This window comes from Podarcis erhardii (assembly GCF_964252035.2).
Source record: "Podarcis erhardii genome assembly, chromosome: 17".
Lineage (NCBI taxonomy): Eukaryota > Metazoa > Chordata > Lepidosauria > Squamata > Lacertidae > Podarcis > Podarcis erhardii.
In genome coordinates this window covers 16,651,073-16,668,781 of record NC_138515.1, presented here as the reverse complement: position 1 = coordinate 16,668,781, position 17,709 = coordinate 16,651,073, and the positions used below count along the sequence as shown (strand labels likewise).

Here is a 17,709-nt window from a genome sequence, read left to right as displayed (position 1 = left end):
TCAGGAACTGATAAATTCAGGACTTCCTGGGGTGTGGTGATGTACTGGATGAGAAGGACTAAGGCAGCTGTGTATTGTCCAAGGATGTGTCCTATAGAGGAACATTGTGAAGGCTGCTACATGTCTTCCTGCTGATCTCTATGAGAACAAATGATACTACCAGCTCTGAAGTGATACTAAAGAAATATGATCATAGAACTATAAAAATACAGAATCACAGAGTTGGAAGGGACTCCAAGTTTCTAGTCCAACCCCCTACAATGCCATCCAACTTCTGCTTTAAAATCTCCAAGGAAGGAGAGTCCACCACCTCCCAAGAGAGATCATTCCACTGTTGAACAGCTCTTACTACCAGAAAGCTCTTCCTGATGTTTAGTCGGAATCTCCTTTCTTGTAACTTGAAGCCATTGAGTTGAGTCCTACCCTCCAGAGTAGAAGAAAACAAGCTTGTTCCATCTTCCATGTGACAGCCCTTGAGATATTTGAAGATGGCTATCTTATCTCCTCTCAGTCTTCTCTTATCCAGGCTAAACATACCCAGCTCCTTCAACTGTTCCTCATAAGGCTTGGTTTCCAGACTTTTGATCATCTTGATGATTGGGAAATATTCTGATATCATAGTTTATGCTTCTATGATAAAGGACTTCTGTGGTAGATGGGTTGTACCTCACAGAGACTAAAAATAATGTGTTTGACATGAGTCTCACAAACCTGATCTCACAGACTTTAAAATAAATTTTGCAGTACAGATGATGAAATTCTAGGTAGCATGCTGTCTTTTGAAAATTCTTGGAGAACAGGTGAACACTGTGAGCCTAGAGATGGGCTCATCTCTGTGAGCCTAGAGAGTCCCTGCTTCAACAGGGAGAAAGAGAGGACCCCAGATACTTCTCAACCAATCAACCTATCATTGATAGCTGAAAATTTATAGAACAAGTCATTAAGCATCCAGTCTACTTTTGACAAGGCTTTTGACTCTTTTAACCAAAGAGTGCTAATCAGTGATTCATTATCAATGTGGAGAGATTAGATAATATTGTGTCATACTTACAACCCATAAACTACTATTGAAGACCATTCTGGATGAAAAACAGTCTAGACTAGGATTTAATCCTGGGGCTAGCTGGTTAGCAACTTGCTAAACTGAATCTGTGACTTCTCCATCAACATTTGATGACTACAAAACCTACCATACCTATAGAAGGGATTCTTTGTTCACAGCAGCTATGACTAAAAGTGAATTTTATTTTTTTGAAAAGAGCAATTTATATGAGGCACATTTTAAGACATTACATTTATTTCTGTTCTTGTGTCTCTTCTTCACATCTTCTCACTAATATACCCCATTTGGTTAATTTTTATTTTACAGTATGCCCCTTTTCCATGACCTCATGTTCCCAATTTCTATTTAAATAGATTATTTTTTGTTCTCTCCTCTCATTCTTTTACTTATCCATTTTGTGTGTGTGTCACTTTCTTACTGTTTTAGGTATTTGCAAAGGCAAACTATGTCCATTCTCAGAGCTTGCAGAATCAGTAACCAGCATTCTAATATGTTTTCCTCTGCCGTTATTCACTGTGATTTTACTGAAATTGCTTTGAGAACAGAATTTGTTTCAAGACACACAAATTAACTGAATCTGATTAGGACACTGAAATGCTTAGATCTTTCACTTTGTAGTTATGGCTGCTGCTTGTGGGCTGAAGTATAGAATAATAATAAAGCAATTTAATAGGCTACGACTCTAGAATAGGTTATGAATCTGACTTTTAAAGGACATGATCCAGCCAAGTTACGTATTTTTATATCAAACTACTTTCAGTGAAAAAGGAAATGACGTGTTTTTATCTCTGCCACTGAAGTCAGTGCGACTAAAAAGTGCTTAACTTTGGCTAGCTTGTGTTCTTAAAATCATTATTGTAAAAGGTGCCATTCTGAACGGTGAAGAAATGATACTGTGTTCTCCATTGACTTGGAAGTGTCATGGGTTCAGAGGAAGCTTCACTATTTTCTAAAATCATGACTCCCTGCCCTGCACCCAGCTTCAGCTTCTATGGACGTTGCACCTTTGACCATGGACCGGACTTGGACCTCGCCTCTCAGGTAACCTACAGGACCAGCACACAGACGCTTCCTGTTGAGTCTGTCGGCTGTTGAGTCCCGAGCACACACACAACATAGAGGTGATATACGGAGCTTTAGTTTTTGCTATTTTTTGCGTTTTTGTTTGTGTGGCTTTTTCATTTTTTTGATTGTGACTTGTTCTTTGTTTTATGGGACTGACTTGTGACTGTGGCTTGTGACTTTGTTTTTGTGACTGTGTGCAACCTAGTTCAGTTACTGGTTGATTGTGTGACTGCAGAAATAGATAAACACCCCCCCCCCCATCCAAACAATGACTATCATCAGTACATGTAAGAAAAAAAGTAATTTTAATTTTTTTCATCTACAATACTGTCTTATTTATTTTATAGTACAGTACAGTGGTACCTCGGTTTCTGAACTTAATCCGTTCCGGAAGTCCATTCTTAAACCTAAACCAAGGCGCGCTTTCCTTAATGAGGCCTCCCACTGCCAGTGCCTTTCCACTGTTTGGATTCTGTTCTTAGACAGAGGTAAAGTTCTCAAATCGGGACTCTATTTCTGGTTTTGCAGAGTTTGTAAACCAAATCATTCTTCAACCGGACTGTTCTTAAACCAAGGTACCACTGTACATTGATTATTGCCTTCATTTTATGGATCAATGGTCTCATTAGATAGTAAAATTCATGTTAATTGCTGTTTTAGGGGTTGTTTTTCACCGACTGGAACGGATCCATTTTCCTTTACTTTCTATGGTTTAAGAACAGACTTCCAGAATGGATTAAGTTCATAAACCAAGGTACCACTGTATTTGTTCTTTTCAAACAATGAACACCTATCCTGAAACCTCACATCCGTTCAGACACCAGTAGTCTACCTTGATCCTTGTGATGTTTGCAGCACAACCCCCATGCAAGTTTCCCACTCTCTTCAATGAGACATACTGTCAGATCAATGTCTATAAAACTGCAGCTTTAGCATTTTTAAAGTTTTTTAGCTGGAGCCTCCTAATTCTAAAGGGAAAAGTAATGCACTTGATAGCATTTCCCTGCATTGCTCCTTTCTTTGTCCACTAGATGGCAAAAAAGAACATAATTAGCACACCAACAATTGAAAGTTCTGCTGTAGAATTTGTTTCATTTGCAAATCAAAAATGCAGGGGGGGAGGTTTCAGCTGCAGCTCACTTGAGCTCAACTTTCGCACCTCTCAGGTGGGTGCCATTGCCATTCTAAGAGAACAAGGGAGAATGTCATGGTGAGCTTCAGCACCTCTTTTTCTAGAAAAAATAGCACTGAAACAGAGTACTTTAATAGCCAACCCTGAAATGAATGTGTAAGGGTGGACTTCCAGCCCAGTGTTTTGATTTGACCTGGACTTCACAAAAAGTTATTAAATTGGAGCACCTATGGTTGTGTGCCTCTCCTCCCCCCTTGTAATATTGATTGGCAGTACTGGGTGAACCCTGGAGCTTCTAGTTATAGCTCTCCCATATTAAAAGATTTGGGTGGATGACAACTGGTTTAACATATTAAAAAGAAGCAGCAAAATATCACATTTAAATTCAACTAAACTTAGTGTTTATTTCACCCAGTCTTCTGCTACTTTAACACTGGTTCCCAAGAACCACTACAAAAGTGAAGACTTAGAAGTCTGCTGAAAGGGGTTCAATCTCAGACTTGTTCAGCATTGGGTGATGTCCAACTGAGCAGTACCCGGAATAGACCCATTGAAATCAGCACTTAAGCACATTGGTTCACTTAACCACATTGATTTAAACGGACCTACTCTGAATACAAGTAACACTATATATTACACACTGAGTGTTCATTTCCATAGAGTTATGGACTCAGAGTGTTGAGAAATAACTGACAATAAACATTGCTTTAAGATACTTTTATTGAAAATATGTACATTCAACCTTTCAATTAAGAGATCTACAACTACAATACAGATTGTATAAAAATATAAAAATAAAAACAGTTAAATTTAAGAAGGCAAAAAATCAGTAGCCAGCAAAAATTAAGACAAATCTTTCATCAAATGTTATGCAGCTTTCAAATAGCATCCAGAGAAAATTAGTGTTGCAGTCATTTCAGAGGGCCATAATGGAAGAGCTATTTCTGATCTCCTTAGGGAGGTGATTACAAAGCCTTGGGGCCATAACAAAGGCTCCTAGCTGTTACCAGATTCTATCTTGCACAGCAAAGGAAAACAATGAGGATCTTAATGAGCATAAAGAGATAAGATATACTAGTCCCATTTCTTTAAATGTATTAGAAAGTAATTAAGTGCACAGTACAACAAATTGTCATTCTACATCAAATTGAATAAATACTATACTTGGTTATTTCAAACACAGAGTTATAAAAACAGGCGGTGTAATGTGGGATCTTTCCTTCTCTTACTTGAACATATGCAGTTGCAAACTTTCATGGCTGGACAGCTTTTCTGAGCTGTTAAAATACAGAAAGAGTCATAAATACAGGTTCTGTGCATGAAGACTACTACGATACTAAATTTGAAATTCTAAACATAAATAGGGAAAACACTGGAACTTACTTCTGAGTAACCATAGCTGGAACTGGATAGCAAATTGAATAACAACAAGGCACTCATCATATGTTTATAAAATGCAACTATGAATTATGCATCTAGCATGCAGTGACACCCCCCCAAATAAAACCAACTTCCGGTGCCCTAATTTAATCCCACCCTCCTCCAATACACTATCTCCACATCTATTATGTTCTGCAATGGCAGTAAGCCATTCACTTGAAGCCAAGGACTTCATTCTCCTCACCCTTAGAGAACCTATCTAGCAGCCTGCTGTTGCCTTCCTATTTCACCTGTGAGTTTACTGCATACAGAGACTTGATGGAAGGGGTTGGTGCTAGAGTCTCCTAAGGCAGCCTTCAACTAGGTCCCCATCCACTCCATCCAGCATGGCTAATTGTCAGGGATGTTGGGAGTTATCATTTAAAATATCACAGTGCACAAGTGACAGCAGTAGGAGTGTATGAATGGAGGCAGCATAGCTGGAGTGGGGAGAATTAAACTAGAGCATTTTACATACAGGATTTGAGCCATCGGCTTCCATCATCTAAATCAAAGGCAGGGAACTAGATCTGTTATGCTATGTTACTTTTTATTCATATGCTGTGTTTCAGTCAAAAGAATGAAGGTAAGGATCTGATAGGTGAAACAGACCATTATCTTCCCTACTCCTTGTTGGGAAAATTCGACCAGTAGGAAGGGCCACTCACCTGTCAAATCCCTGACAACAGATGATGGGATGCTTTGAAGTCCCCATGAATCCTTGAGACTTCAAAGCACCACACAGGGGCTGGAGGACCTGGGCTGGGGAAAACTGCATTATGGCAAAAGTGGAACCCATGGCAGGCCCAATTAGGTCCATGGAGGTTCCCTATCCCAGACATAAAGTGACAGACTATGTCCCCTCTATGACATCAGATAGCCAGGTTGTTTCTAGAAAAAGTCAATACTGAGGAATTAGCCTTTAAAAAGTTTACACAAAGGAGAGAAGTTGGAAGTCACCAGCTGAAGGGAAAACGAAGAAACAAGGATACTCCCAGATGCAGTGGGGGGGGGGGCGCACACACACACACACACACACAATTTCACCTGCAGCGCTCCTGGCCTTCCTCAAAAAGCACAAATGTGCATTCTTCTCCAAAGGATGCACACAAGCAAGATTCTCTTCTAAACTGCTTTCCTTGGATTAATGTTGTTTGTATTAATATTATGTATTCCTCAAACAGATAAAATAACAGGGAGCTAGGGATGCAAAATTCACCCAGTCCTGGCTTTGTTGCAATCCGCACTATTTCTGATCTGCTACAGTTCAGATTCCACCAAAACCTACATTCCTACGCTATCCTCCCTGCTATCTGCTATAGCTAAAATTTGCACAACTGATTTCAATGGAAGGTAAACATGCTTGCAGACAAAAAGAACAGAAAACTGGTCATATTTGCTCGTGTGACTTCCGTTCCTGACCTCTAACAAACATGCAGATTGTGGGGATTTCTGCTCCCTTTTCTGTTTCCGATGGAATTCTCCAGCACCCCTACAGGAAGCCCACTTGATGCTTTAGCTGGGATTCCTGCATTGCAGGGAGTTGGACTAGATGACGCTTGGGTCCCTTCCAACTCTAAGATTCTATGATTCTATGGCACTTGGCTAAGAGGTTGCACAGACATTCCAGAATCAGCACCCAATGAACTATGGCAACTTTGCTGCTTGGGTGTAACTGGGCAAGAGCAGTTGGCCCATCCCAATGTTTGCACACAGTATCAGTGGGCACAGTTTATGCTGTGGGTGTGGTAAGGCAGACTCTTAGTAGTGCAGGATATCAATACAGGATATTTGCATAAGTTTGCTCACATACTCCCTCAGTTTTGCCCCATTGCTCTGCCCCGATGTCACTGCTGACATCCTTACAGCGTTGTTGCGCTTTTATTTTTATGTTGCCCCCCATGGTCCTAGCCAGGCTTCATGCGGTAGTGGTGGTGGGGAAGAACCTAAATTCTTTAAGTATTTATATTGTTTGGAGGGAAGCTGCCCCTCCCCCAGCTATGCCCATGGTTGCCCTAATGCTATTCTTCCCTCAATCCTCAGCTTTCAAAGACAGGGAGATCTGATGCCACCCCACATCATAAGCTGCCAATTATGGGGAAAGATTTGGAAATAAACTAAGATAAAGGTAAAGTTGAGGAACCCTGGACAGTTCAGTCCAGTCAAATTTGACTATGGGGTGCGGCACTCATCTCTACTTTCGAGCCAGTGTTTGTCCGCAGGCAGCTTTTCCGGGGTCATGTGGCCAGCATGACTAAACCACTTCTGGTGCAACGGGTGGTACCTATTTATCTACTCACACTGGTATGCTTTTGAACTGCTAGATTAGCAGGAGCTGGGACAGAGCAATGGGAGCTCACCCCGTCGTATGAATTCAAACTGTTGACCTTATAGCTGCAAACCCAAGAGGCTTAGTGGTATAGATCATAGCGCCACCCATGTCCCTGTCAGTCAGCACAGGTTAGTGGCTCTAGATATTATGGATGGGAGGGGGAGATCTAACTTGTACATCTGGTCTGTCGTTGCTAAGCCCTAAAAGAAGGGTGGCAATAAATTGCCAACCATTGCAACATATGACGCTACCTTGCACCAAGGCAGACACTTGGTACATCTACAATGGCTAGTAGCAGCTCTTCAAGGTGTGAGTCTTTTCCAGCCCTACCTGGCAATGCTGGGGATTGAACCTGGAAGCTTCTGCGTGCAAAGCAGATGTTCTACCACTAAGCCACAACCCCTCCCCATGGCTTCTGCCTTTCTGCTACACTTGCATGTCAAAACAGTGCAAGATCTTGGGAGTGCCTTTATGTATCAGTTTCTCACCCTGAAGCGGAATATTGATCCATCCGTCACATTTGTGTCTCTGTACTTTAGAAACAGTGTCCGACTCGCATGAATATAGTGTGTTGTATCTTCAGGGCACTTAAGCTGTACCACTTCTCCATTTTTTTCTTTATCCATGAAGAAAAGATGACATTTTAGATCATCTGCACTCAGCTATGGAAATACCAAAATATAGATTATTAAGATTATTAAAGAAAAGAAAAGGACAAATATTAGCAGCGTACCGTTATATGTTCAACTAAAACGAGTTTTTTTAAAAACACCATGTCCTGGGGAATTTTCTCAAGTACCACTCTCAATGGCACTGCAATTCCTTCCTTATACCAGAGTAAGAAGGTTCACTGTCTCCCTTGCACTTTAGATATGCATTTTGTTGCATGTGCACTCTGGAAAAACATACGCCACTGGCCAATCTGTTACCTCTGGAATTTTTTTATAGAAGCACATACATTTCTCAGCACCACTCCAACTTCCCATACAAATCGGTGATTACTGACCACTTTTTAACCAGTTTCCTAGCTTTTTGTTCAGCTAGGGCTTCACTCGAGGTTCTGTACACTTCTAGAGCCTGAGAGTACACAATTCTGCCATTTTGTCCTTACGACAGCCCTGTGAGGTAGGTTCGGTTGAAAGACTGACTGGTGCAAGATCACCTACCAAGCTTCATGGCCAAATAGGGATTTGGATCCAAGTCTCCTCAATCAACTGTTTTATATCTAAGACTTCCACACACACTAAATAGCACTTTAGCCAAATAGTTAATCCTTTCTCATGTTGACAACACATGAGTCTTCACTCACAAGCCTCCTGTGCTTCTTCCAAGCAAGACTAAAGCTGCAATCCCAAGCCCGCTTATATTTAAGTAAGCCCCATTGAAGTCAATAGGGCTTACTTCTGAGTAGTCATGGGTGCTTTCTACCCTGTGCATTTAAAGCACTCTCATGCCACCTTCTGGCGGTTCCCTCATTGCAAGAAATGAAGTTACAGGGAACCAGGCAGAGGCACCCACCCTGTGGAACACCTTCCTATCAAATGTCAAGGAAATAAACAGTTATCTGACTAGAAAGCATCTGAAAACAGCCCGGTATAGGGAAGCTTTTAATGTTAGATGTTTTATTGTGTTTTTATATATTTTCCTGGAAGCCGCCCAGAGTGCCCCAGGCTTCGGGATGCTGGCAGCTCTCTGCAAGCCGTGGAGTGGAGCGCACCCCGGGCTTCGGGCAGCTCTCGGTGAACTCCCGCACGCTCCCAAGGCTTGCGGATAGCTTCCTGAAGCCTGGAGAGCGAGAGGGGTCGGTGCACACCGACCCCTCTCGCTCTCCAGGCTTCAGCGAAAGCCTGCATTCGCCCCATAGGACGCACACACATTTCCCCTTCATTTTTGGAGGGGAAAAAGTGCGTCCTATGGGGTGAAAAATACGGTATGTACCTAGTAGGTAGATATTGATAGTGAATTGTGCTCAGTTTGGTGGGTCACAAATTGTACAGACCTGGCATAAAACATTTCTAAGTGTTCATGTTCTTCAGAAAAAAATATTGGTTGATCTTGTACCTTAGTGATATCAAACCTTTTGCCCTTAGTATGTGGCTTATTTGGCATATCGCATGAAAACACCTGCAAAGAAAAGACCTCTTAGTTTCAGAATGCTTTGGGAAAATATGGGATACCAAAATAATGACTAGATTGGACATAGTGTAGAAGAGCAAGTAACAAACAAACCAACAGATTTTTACAATGATGGCCGTTATCAACTACATATTTTGAAAATGTTGTTTGCTTTGGATTTGGACACCTCCAAAGAAATCATAATCAAATTTTGTATGATCAGGAGATCAAGGAGCAGGTTTCCATCTATGTTTGGATACAATTCAACACCATTTAGTATCAAGATGCCAGATTTAACCTTTCAAAACTGCACTGGGTTTTTGGCTTCTTAGAATTTCTGAGCAACGACAGGTACTAGGCTGCTAGTTTCACTACATATGGGAATGATAAATTCCTGGACAATACAGCTCTTTATAATCTTTTTGTACTATAATAATGCTGTTTCATGCACTGCATCATATAGATAGATAGACGATAGATAGATTTGTGCTTTGACTATTTTTATGAATGGTGCCATATTTAGTTTGGGCCTAAATCAACATCAGAGACGCGGGTGGCACTGTGGGTTAAACCACAGAGCCTAGGACTTGCCGATGAGAATGTTGGCAGTTTGAATCCCCACGACGGGGTGAGCTCCAGTTGCTCGGTCCCTGCTCCTGCCCACCTAGCAGTTCGAAAGCACGTCAAAGTGCAAGTAGATAAATAGGTACCACTCCGGCGGGAAGGTAAATGGCGTTTCTGTGTGCAGCTCTGGTTCGCCAGAAGCGGCTTAGTCATGCTGGCCACATGACCCGGAAGCTGTGCGCCGGCTCCCTCGGCCAATAAAGCGAGATGAGTGCCGCAACCCTAGAGTTGGTCACGACTGGACCTAATGGTCGGGTCCCTTTACCCTTTACCTTTAAATCAACATCATCTGGATTTGTCAGGTTTGGCCAGTGTCAGTGACCAGAAAAAGGGTGCAGCTGAAATGGCAAAAGTGTGATTGTCAGGGAACTGCCATCAGCTCAGAGGCGAGAGGCGGAAGGGCAGCTGGGTTACAGGGAGCCTCCAAAGATCGTGAGAAGCAGCACTTCCTCCGCGGAGGAGGGAAACCCCGCCTCTAGTGGGGAAGGGATGAAGGGCTCAGAGGATGTAAGAGAGAGCCAAGACACCTTGCATGAGCAAAGCGGGGGGGGGGGGAGGCAGGTCCCCCTTGTCCACACCCTCTCTGCGCAGTAGGTTTACACGCAGAGAGGGGAGGCATCAGATGGGGGTCAAGAGACTACTCTGCTGGGGAAAGTTTAAGAACCGCCCACTCTCAGATTCTGCTAGTGACTGAGCAAGACATGGAATTGAGACGTTCTGCACTGTATATGTTTTTGCACCAATAATAAAGCCTTTGAAAAGACCAGTGGGGATCTTGCCTGTTCGCTCTTGAGCAATCACGCTGGTAGGCATAACAGTGATCAATAAAGAATCACACAGCTACCATTTAAGGCCTGTGTTGGGCAAACATATTTCAAGTTAAATGCATATTTTAATCAGAACGTGCAGATTACTTTCTACCTTCTGCCTGCATTTCTGTGATGCTCAGTCCCCATCCCATCTCAGACATAAACAGACTTGGGTTACCTTCAGTTGCTTGTGGTCAATGTCTTTGGTCAGTACCAGCAATTTGTTTTGTTCATCGGACACTTGGCTAAAAGTAACTAGAAACCTGCCACGACCTGGGCCTAAAAAAAGAGGGGCATAAGATGGAATTGCTGTGCAATGTAATAGATATAACAGGATTTATGTATAAATTTATAATAGAATTTAAAATACTGGAGCTAAGGTAATTATCCATTGGAATATATATATATATATTCTGTGGTGACACAAGTGAAACAACGTAAGTTCAATGTTCCAAAAATGGTTGGGAGCACAAAGACTGAGTGCAAAACATGCTAAAGCAATGGCAAAGTCCACAGATAATGTGGTGCAGTGGTTAGAGTGTTGGACCAGGGGCTAGGATGCTCACTCGGTGACCTGGGGTCAGTGAATGCTTCTCAGCCTAGCTTACCTCACGGGGCTATTGTGGGGATTAAATGAGGAGGGGGAGAACCATATATGCCACTGGGAGCTCCTTGAAGAAAAATGTGGGATAGAAGTACAATAAATAAATAAAAATAATATTCAAAAAAAGGCAGCTTGGGACTAGGGTCTGGTGTATCACTATGTTTGGGACAAATAAAGGACTTTCCTCCAGGTCAAACTGGCAATGACACCAAGACGGTTTTTGGTTTTTATTTTGTCCCACCTTATACAGTGTATGGTTAGCTCATTGATTTTCATTGTCCCAAGCCAATTGTTTTGTTTTCCCAAACTTTCTTTTTTCTTGTTGTATATCTGGTGTCTGTTTGTGGCCTAGATTGCATGGCTTGATCTGCTGCGTTCGATGGATGTCACACAGGGCAAGGGACTTCTCATTTGATAGGCCACAGTACAAGCCTGCCAGACTAATCTTTACAGATTATTTATCTGGAAATGTCTCAGCAGAGCTGTGAGGCAACCTGCAATATACTTTGATGGCGCAATTACTGCTTTGGACATTTAATGTACTGACTAGGAGCATGGATTGGATAATGGATGTTACTCTTAAAATTAAGATGATACCTCACTTCTCAAGTGTTGCGGCTGCTTGCATCTTGCTCCCTTATTTCACTGCTTAGAAAATGGACATTTTGCTCTTAAGCCTCTATCACACATTCCTGGTATAAGAGGGGTAAATTGGCTTCACTGTAGGGGATAATTAAGGACTCATGTGGGAGGCAGCCCTGCTTTCAAAGAGTCATGGTGCACATTTTTTAATTGACCTTTAAATCAAAAACAGAATTAAACAAAAAAAACAACCTGGATCACTGTCACCCAATTCTTACCTTGAACACGGAAGTAATGGACCCAGGTAGTCATCCATCTGATATCTAAATATAATACACATCAAAGTGTTAACCGTCTAACTTGTCATCTATCATTCCACTATAATATAGCAATGAGTGGTAATATTCTCATGCCCCATCCCTCCATTGATTAGGTTACTTAGCAATGAAGTAGTAAACCTCTGGGCTCTACCATTTCAGAAAGCATGTAAAAGTTCCTATGACTAAAAGCCCCTCCTGCTGTATGGTGGCCAGGGAAGTCAAGCTTAGTCATAACAAGGAAATGGTGTGGTCCTTATAGATTAACTCAAAGGACAGATCATTCCTTTTGTATTCTTTCTCTCATAATAACTGCATTTGCTTCCTGTAATAAAATGTTCAGGATGTATTGTCATCATGATTTGCTTGTTTGTTAAAAGGGTTGCTTTGCTAAACTTGTATCCAGCTTTACATCAAATGGTCTAATGGTGGCTAACAAGAAGAATACGACATCATAGCAATAATACATTTTAAAACATAAAAACAAGGCAACTATTCAGAGAATTGCATTTGCTATTGATATTAACCATAACTAGTTTGACCCTCAGCATTTAATGTTAAGGGTTTGTTTTCAATAGTGTTCTAGGCTTAACCAGAAGAAAGTAGGGAGAGAACTCTCTGGTTTCAGGGGTGGAGAAGGCAAACCCATCCCTTTCGCTCCTGAAAGTTCTTTTGTTTGATGGGGGGGCAGTCGCAATGGCACCTCACCGGGATCGTGGCGCCGGGGGCAGTGCGCTCTCCCCGCCCACCTCTTCCTCTGCCAGTGCCTCCATTAAGAATAGAGGATGCCTGCCTGTTGTCTATCATTACTTTCCAAGTGCAAGAGTGAATCTGCCTCTTATTTATGAAATAAAGAAGTGTATAAGCAAACGTTGCAAAACAGAAAAAAATATACCAACTTGTCTCATTCTGCATCAATTTTGCGTTACTGAAATGCTTGATATTTTCAGAGGTTCATGTGCTTTTAAATTACAGTGGTGCCTCGCAAGACGAAATTAATCCGTTCCGTGAGGCTCTTCGTATAGCGGTTTTTTCGTCTTGCGAAGCAAGCCCATTGACAGCTTAGCGGATTAGCGCTATTAGCGGTTTAGCAGCTTTTAGCGGATCAGCTGATAAGCGGCTTATCAGCGGATCAGCTGATAAGCGGCTTAGCGGCTTAGGAAAAGGGGGGAAAGGGGGGGGGAAACCCGCAGGAACTCACAAGACATTTCGTCTTGCGAAGCAAGCCCATAGGGAAATTCGTTTTGCGAAGTGCCTCCAAAACGGAAAACCCTTTCGTCTAGCGGGTTTTCCGTCTTGCGAGGCGTTCGTCTTGCGGGGCACCACTGTATATTCCTCTAGTAGGGGAGCTAACATTGAAGCAACAAAAGTGGACTTTGCAAGTGCTTGCACTGTGAGCCTTGTACACAGTGATTGGAGGACCTCACAGTCGTGGCTAAAATTGTGCATATTTACCGTAATACAAACGTCAATTTTGTGTGGATATCAGTCTGAACATTTGGAGGGCTTATATTAACTTAGATGTTAATATTAACTTAGATGTTTAACTTCAGATGTCTGTACTGATTGTTATTGCATTCAGATTGTGAACTGATGTTGTTATTCGTATTATGCATGTACTATTTTTTATTTTATTGTCTTTCATCCCCTCCCCCTTTACTGTTCAACTTGCAAATAATAAAAAAAGACTGCATAGAAACAACATACCATTTTTTTGCTGGAGCCTAGAGAGAGAGATTCCATTCACATCAAACTTCACTACTTCATTGCCCTCTGTTAAGAATAAACATTCTTGTTGGCAGAGAAACTTATACTTTGTTGCTGCCTGAGAAAAACAGAAAAACCTGCCATGAAATACATATTTTCTGTCATATTGCCCAGATAGTAATAGCTGTGTCTTTACAAAGCAGTGTAACCGTAAAAGCTAGAGGGACACATTCCACAAACAGAGGCAATGTGAGGGGCTCCTTGAGTCATTTTTATGTGTAGAGACATGTTCAGCATACCACAAATCTGCTGAAGTGTGGGAGATATTTTTTTTTAATGCATAATGCAAGTTGAATGTATGATCTAGGAGCTGAATTTATAGGAACATTTCTGCATTATCTAATAAATCTAACTCCTACAATGTTTTGCCTTAGAACCTTATTCTTACAAGTCTTTTTTCAAAACAAAGTGATGTTGTGCTTTATTATCCCCATGTAATGGATGAAGACCCAATCTTCCTATTGGAGGATTGCATTTCCTTCTTTAAAAAAAACCAAACAGGCTAGTTATGTATGCCAGTGCTGGAAAGGAAGGAATATAGTTTGTAAATAACCAGATCTCTATCTATCTATATGCATAGATGCATATACACAGAGGCATTTGCCTATATCACAAACGGATTTTGCTGCAGGGAGAAAGAAGAGCCCTGTGAGATCTGTTTAAAAAGGATTGCATATACAGTCCTGTATTTGATGCTTTGATAATGATAAATAAGGATTGACAGCACTGATGTGTGTTAAACAAGTTTTGAATATTCACTGTAACATATGCGTATCTTGCTTTATAGTGTAGTGCTACTGTTTTTTCTGTCGAGATATGCATTTCCTAAGAAGGTATGGCTGCATAATGGTCACTTTAAAAACACTACCAAATGCATGACAGGCAGCTACAATTCTTGCCAAAACAGAAATGTTTTCATTATTACTAAGCTATTTGCGGGATGCTACATGATAACCTAGTAAATATTTAGTGCCATATTTGGTTTTTTTTTGTTTTTTTATAAATTTTTATTAAGGGTTTTTTTATTACAATAAAGAGAAAAAACAGCATAGCAAAAAACAAACAAAAAAGAAAAACAAACATAAAATTTAACATCATATAATAACCAACTTTTCTTCATTTTTGGACTTCCTCACGTCTCTTGCTCCTACTTTCCAAATTTATAAAACTTTAACCAGCAATTTATCACCTTATTCCCATTCTTATTGTACACTTTTCCAATATTTTGTCCCTAACTTTGAATATTTTTATCTAGGTCTTAAATATCTAATCTTACCATAATATTTATTCAAAATTTATTTTTCTCATAAAATTCACTCATTCTCACAATCTTTTCACCAAATTTTATGGTGCCCTGTTATTTTCAAATCCCTCATCCTTCTTAGCACTCATATAATTTACAGTGTTTTAGTGCCATATTTGTGCTGTGCAGAAGTGACAATTCATTCTCATTCTTACCTTCTTTCCATATCTGCAGCTTTCTTCCACTTGCTGTTCCTAAAATAAAGGAAAACAAGTAGTTCAGCAAAAAAACAAAACAAAAAAACAGAATCAGAAAATTATCAGAAAACTTTGAGGTACATAGAAGTGAGAATTTATTCTTGTATTTACGTTACTTGTCGTTCTTCGGCATCGTTTCCTCAGTTCCATCCTTGTGCTGGGCTAAAAGAAATCAAGTAACATTTATTTGCATGCATTCGCCGCTTTACAATTTCTGTGCTGTACTAAAGTGAGAATTCATCCCCCTACTTACGCTATCTGTAGGTCTCTGCCTTTGCTTTCTGCTTCTCATCTTGGTGCTGGCTGACTTCGTTGTGCGGCTTACTGGAGCAGCACAACGGATTTATTCACTTGAAATGTGACTCAGAAACAACGTGGCTCAGGGCCAGTGGAATTGTGCAAGCAAGGCATGCTGATGCCTGCTGTCTACATAAAATGTCCAGGAAAAAGAATAGCCACAAAGAAATTTCCAGAATTCACTTTCCAATAGCCTTTTCTCCCTCTCTGTACTGGCCACATGGTGTTGGTGGCCTGCCAGGAGGTTGTAGGAACTCTCCGGGAATTGACAAAGGGGCTACCATGGTGCTGAATGACCCTGGAAAGAAACTTCCCTGGGGAGAATGCTTACCTGCAGCAGCCAAGAGCAAATCAGCAACTGAGTGTTATGTACTGAAGTTCTCACCCTGGGCCAGCAGGGGGATACTGTAGATAGTTCAGGTCCACATACACAAATAAGGGATTGAAAGTGACGTTCAGTGATTGGATAGTTACAGAAAATGGTTACTGTTGCATTCCAGTGGAGCTCTATATAAGCAGGCTGGCTGAACCCTTCAGTTCAGTTCTGCTCTGGCCTGTGAATAAACAGGAGCTGTTTGAAGAATCGCTGTGTCGTCTGATATGTTCACCCACATCCTAACAGAGAGCAAGAGCATCACACCTTCGAATAACAAACTTGAGAGGTGGGAGTGAGTGCTGACAGAATTGTAGCCAAAGGAGGCACAGTAGAATCATAGCTGTCAACCTTCCCTTTTTTGGCGGGAAATTACCTTATTCCAGCGCTGTTTCCCGCTGCTTCCCGGATTGTTAGATATCCAGTAGACTGTCCCCAGGACAGGTGAGGTTGCTGATCCCTTATTTTCAAATCTGAAAGTTGACAGCTGTGAGTAGAATAGAATACAGTGGTACCTCGGGTTACATACACTTCAGGTTACAGACGCTTCAGGCTACAGACTCCGCTAACCCAGAAATATTACCTCGAGTTAAGAACTTTGCTTCAGGATGAGAACAGAAATCATGCTCCTGTGGCACAGTGGCAGCGGGAGGCCCCATTAGCTAAAGTGGTGCTTCAGGTTAAGAACAGTTTCAGGTTAAGAACAGACCTCCAGAACGAATTAAGTACGTAACCAGAGGTACCACTGTAGAATAGAATTTATTATTTATACCCCGCCCATTTGGTTGGGTTTCCCCAGCCACTCTGGGCAGCTTCCAACAGAGTATTAAAATACAGTGGTCGGTTAAACATTAAAAGCTTCCCTAAAGAGGGCTGCCTTCAGATGTCTTCTAAAAGTCTGGTAGTTGTTCTTCTCTTTGACATCTGGTGGGAGGGCGTTCCACAGGGCGGGTGCCACTACTGAAAAGTGAGAAACAAGAGGGAGGAGGCTGTTAGAGAAGCCCTTAGATTTGCAGAATCTGTTAGAGAAGCCCTTAAATTTGCAGAATTAGCAAATCTTAGAGAAGCCCTTAGATTTGCAGAATTCCAAACAATCTTTTTATTTCTAAAGAACCTAAGGGGGCATTCTCCCCATCCCCCCCAAAAAAGAAATGCACACAGTTTAATGAAGACTGAGCATGCTCAGCAACCAAGGAAGGTTGACTGGCAGTTGCAAATTAAAATAAAATGCCTCCACCTACTGAATTCAGAGAAATAGGCTCCTGCAATATTATTGAAGGGGCAAGTAGCCTCATCCACTACCCCACCAGCTTCCAAACAATGCCCATTCAATACGTCTAGAGAGTCAACACCATAGCTGTCAACTTTCAGATTTGAAAATAAGGGAACAGCATCCTCATCAGTCCCGGGGACAGTCTACGGGATATCTAACAATCCGGGAAGCAGCGGGAAACAGCACTGGAATAAGGTAATTTCCCACAAATGAATGTTTCCCGTTTGTTTGCCAATTTCCTGAAGCAGATCAGGTCACTTCCTTAGATTTGCAGGCAAGGATGTGTAAATGTTCAGCCAAGTCCTGTCTATGCTGTTCAGCTGCCTGTGTGGTGAAAGAGACTCTGGATTCCAGACACAATTGCTACCAAAAATGAATCATTTACTAGGGCTGCAAAGAAGCCACTTTTACGATATTGCTGTTGAAACAGACATACC

The 17,709-nt window shown here is 41.5% G+C and overlaps 1 protein-coding gene across 1 annotated transcript; it reads right to left on the bottom strand.

Moving 5' to 3' along the window:
• Positions 1 to 3,962: 3,962 nt before the first annotated feature.
• On the bottom strand, positions 3,963 to 15,952 carry LOC309332439 (uncharacterized protein). The gene is made up of 9 exons (XM_081845643.1): positions 15,583 to 15,952; positions 15,441 to 15,491; positions 15,288 to 15,326; positions 13,770 to 13,887; positions 12,024 to 12,068; positions 10,738 to 10,838; positions 9,073 to 9,135; positions 7,500 to 7,673; positions 3,963 to 4,537 (listed from the first exon to the last, which is right to left on the bottom strand). The coding sequence occupies exons 1-9, from the start codon at positions 15,619 to 15,621 to the stop codon at positions 4,514 to 4,516; spliced, it is 654 nt and encodes a 217-aa protein (XP_081701769.1). The 5' UTR covers positions 15,622 to 15,952; the 3' UTR covers positions 3,963 to 4,513.
• Positions 15,953 to 17,709: the final 1,757 nt, after the last annotated feature.

Coding starts and splice junctions, on each gene's coding strand:
- LOC309332439 (XM_081845643.1), bottom strand. CDS start 15,621: ATGAGAAGCAGAAAGCAAAGGCAGAGACCTACAGATAGC. Junction 10,839..12,023: donor CCATTACTTCCGTGTTCAAG/GTAAGAATTGGG, acceptor CTCTTTTTTTAG/GCCCAGGTCGTGGCAGGTTT. Junction 9,136..10,737: donor TTGACCACAAGCAACTGAAG/GTAACCCAAGTC, acceptor TTTTCTTTGCAG/GTGTTTTCATGCGATATGCC.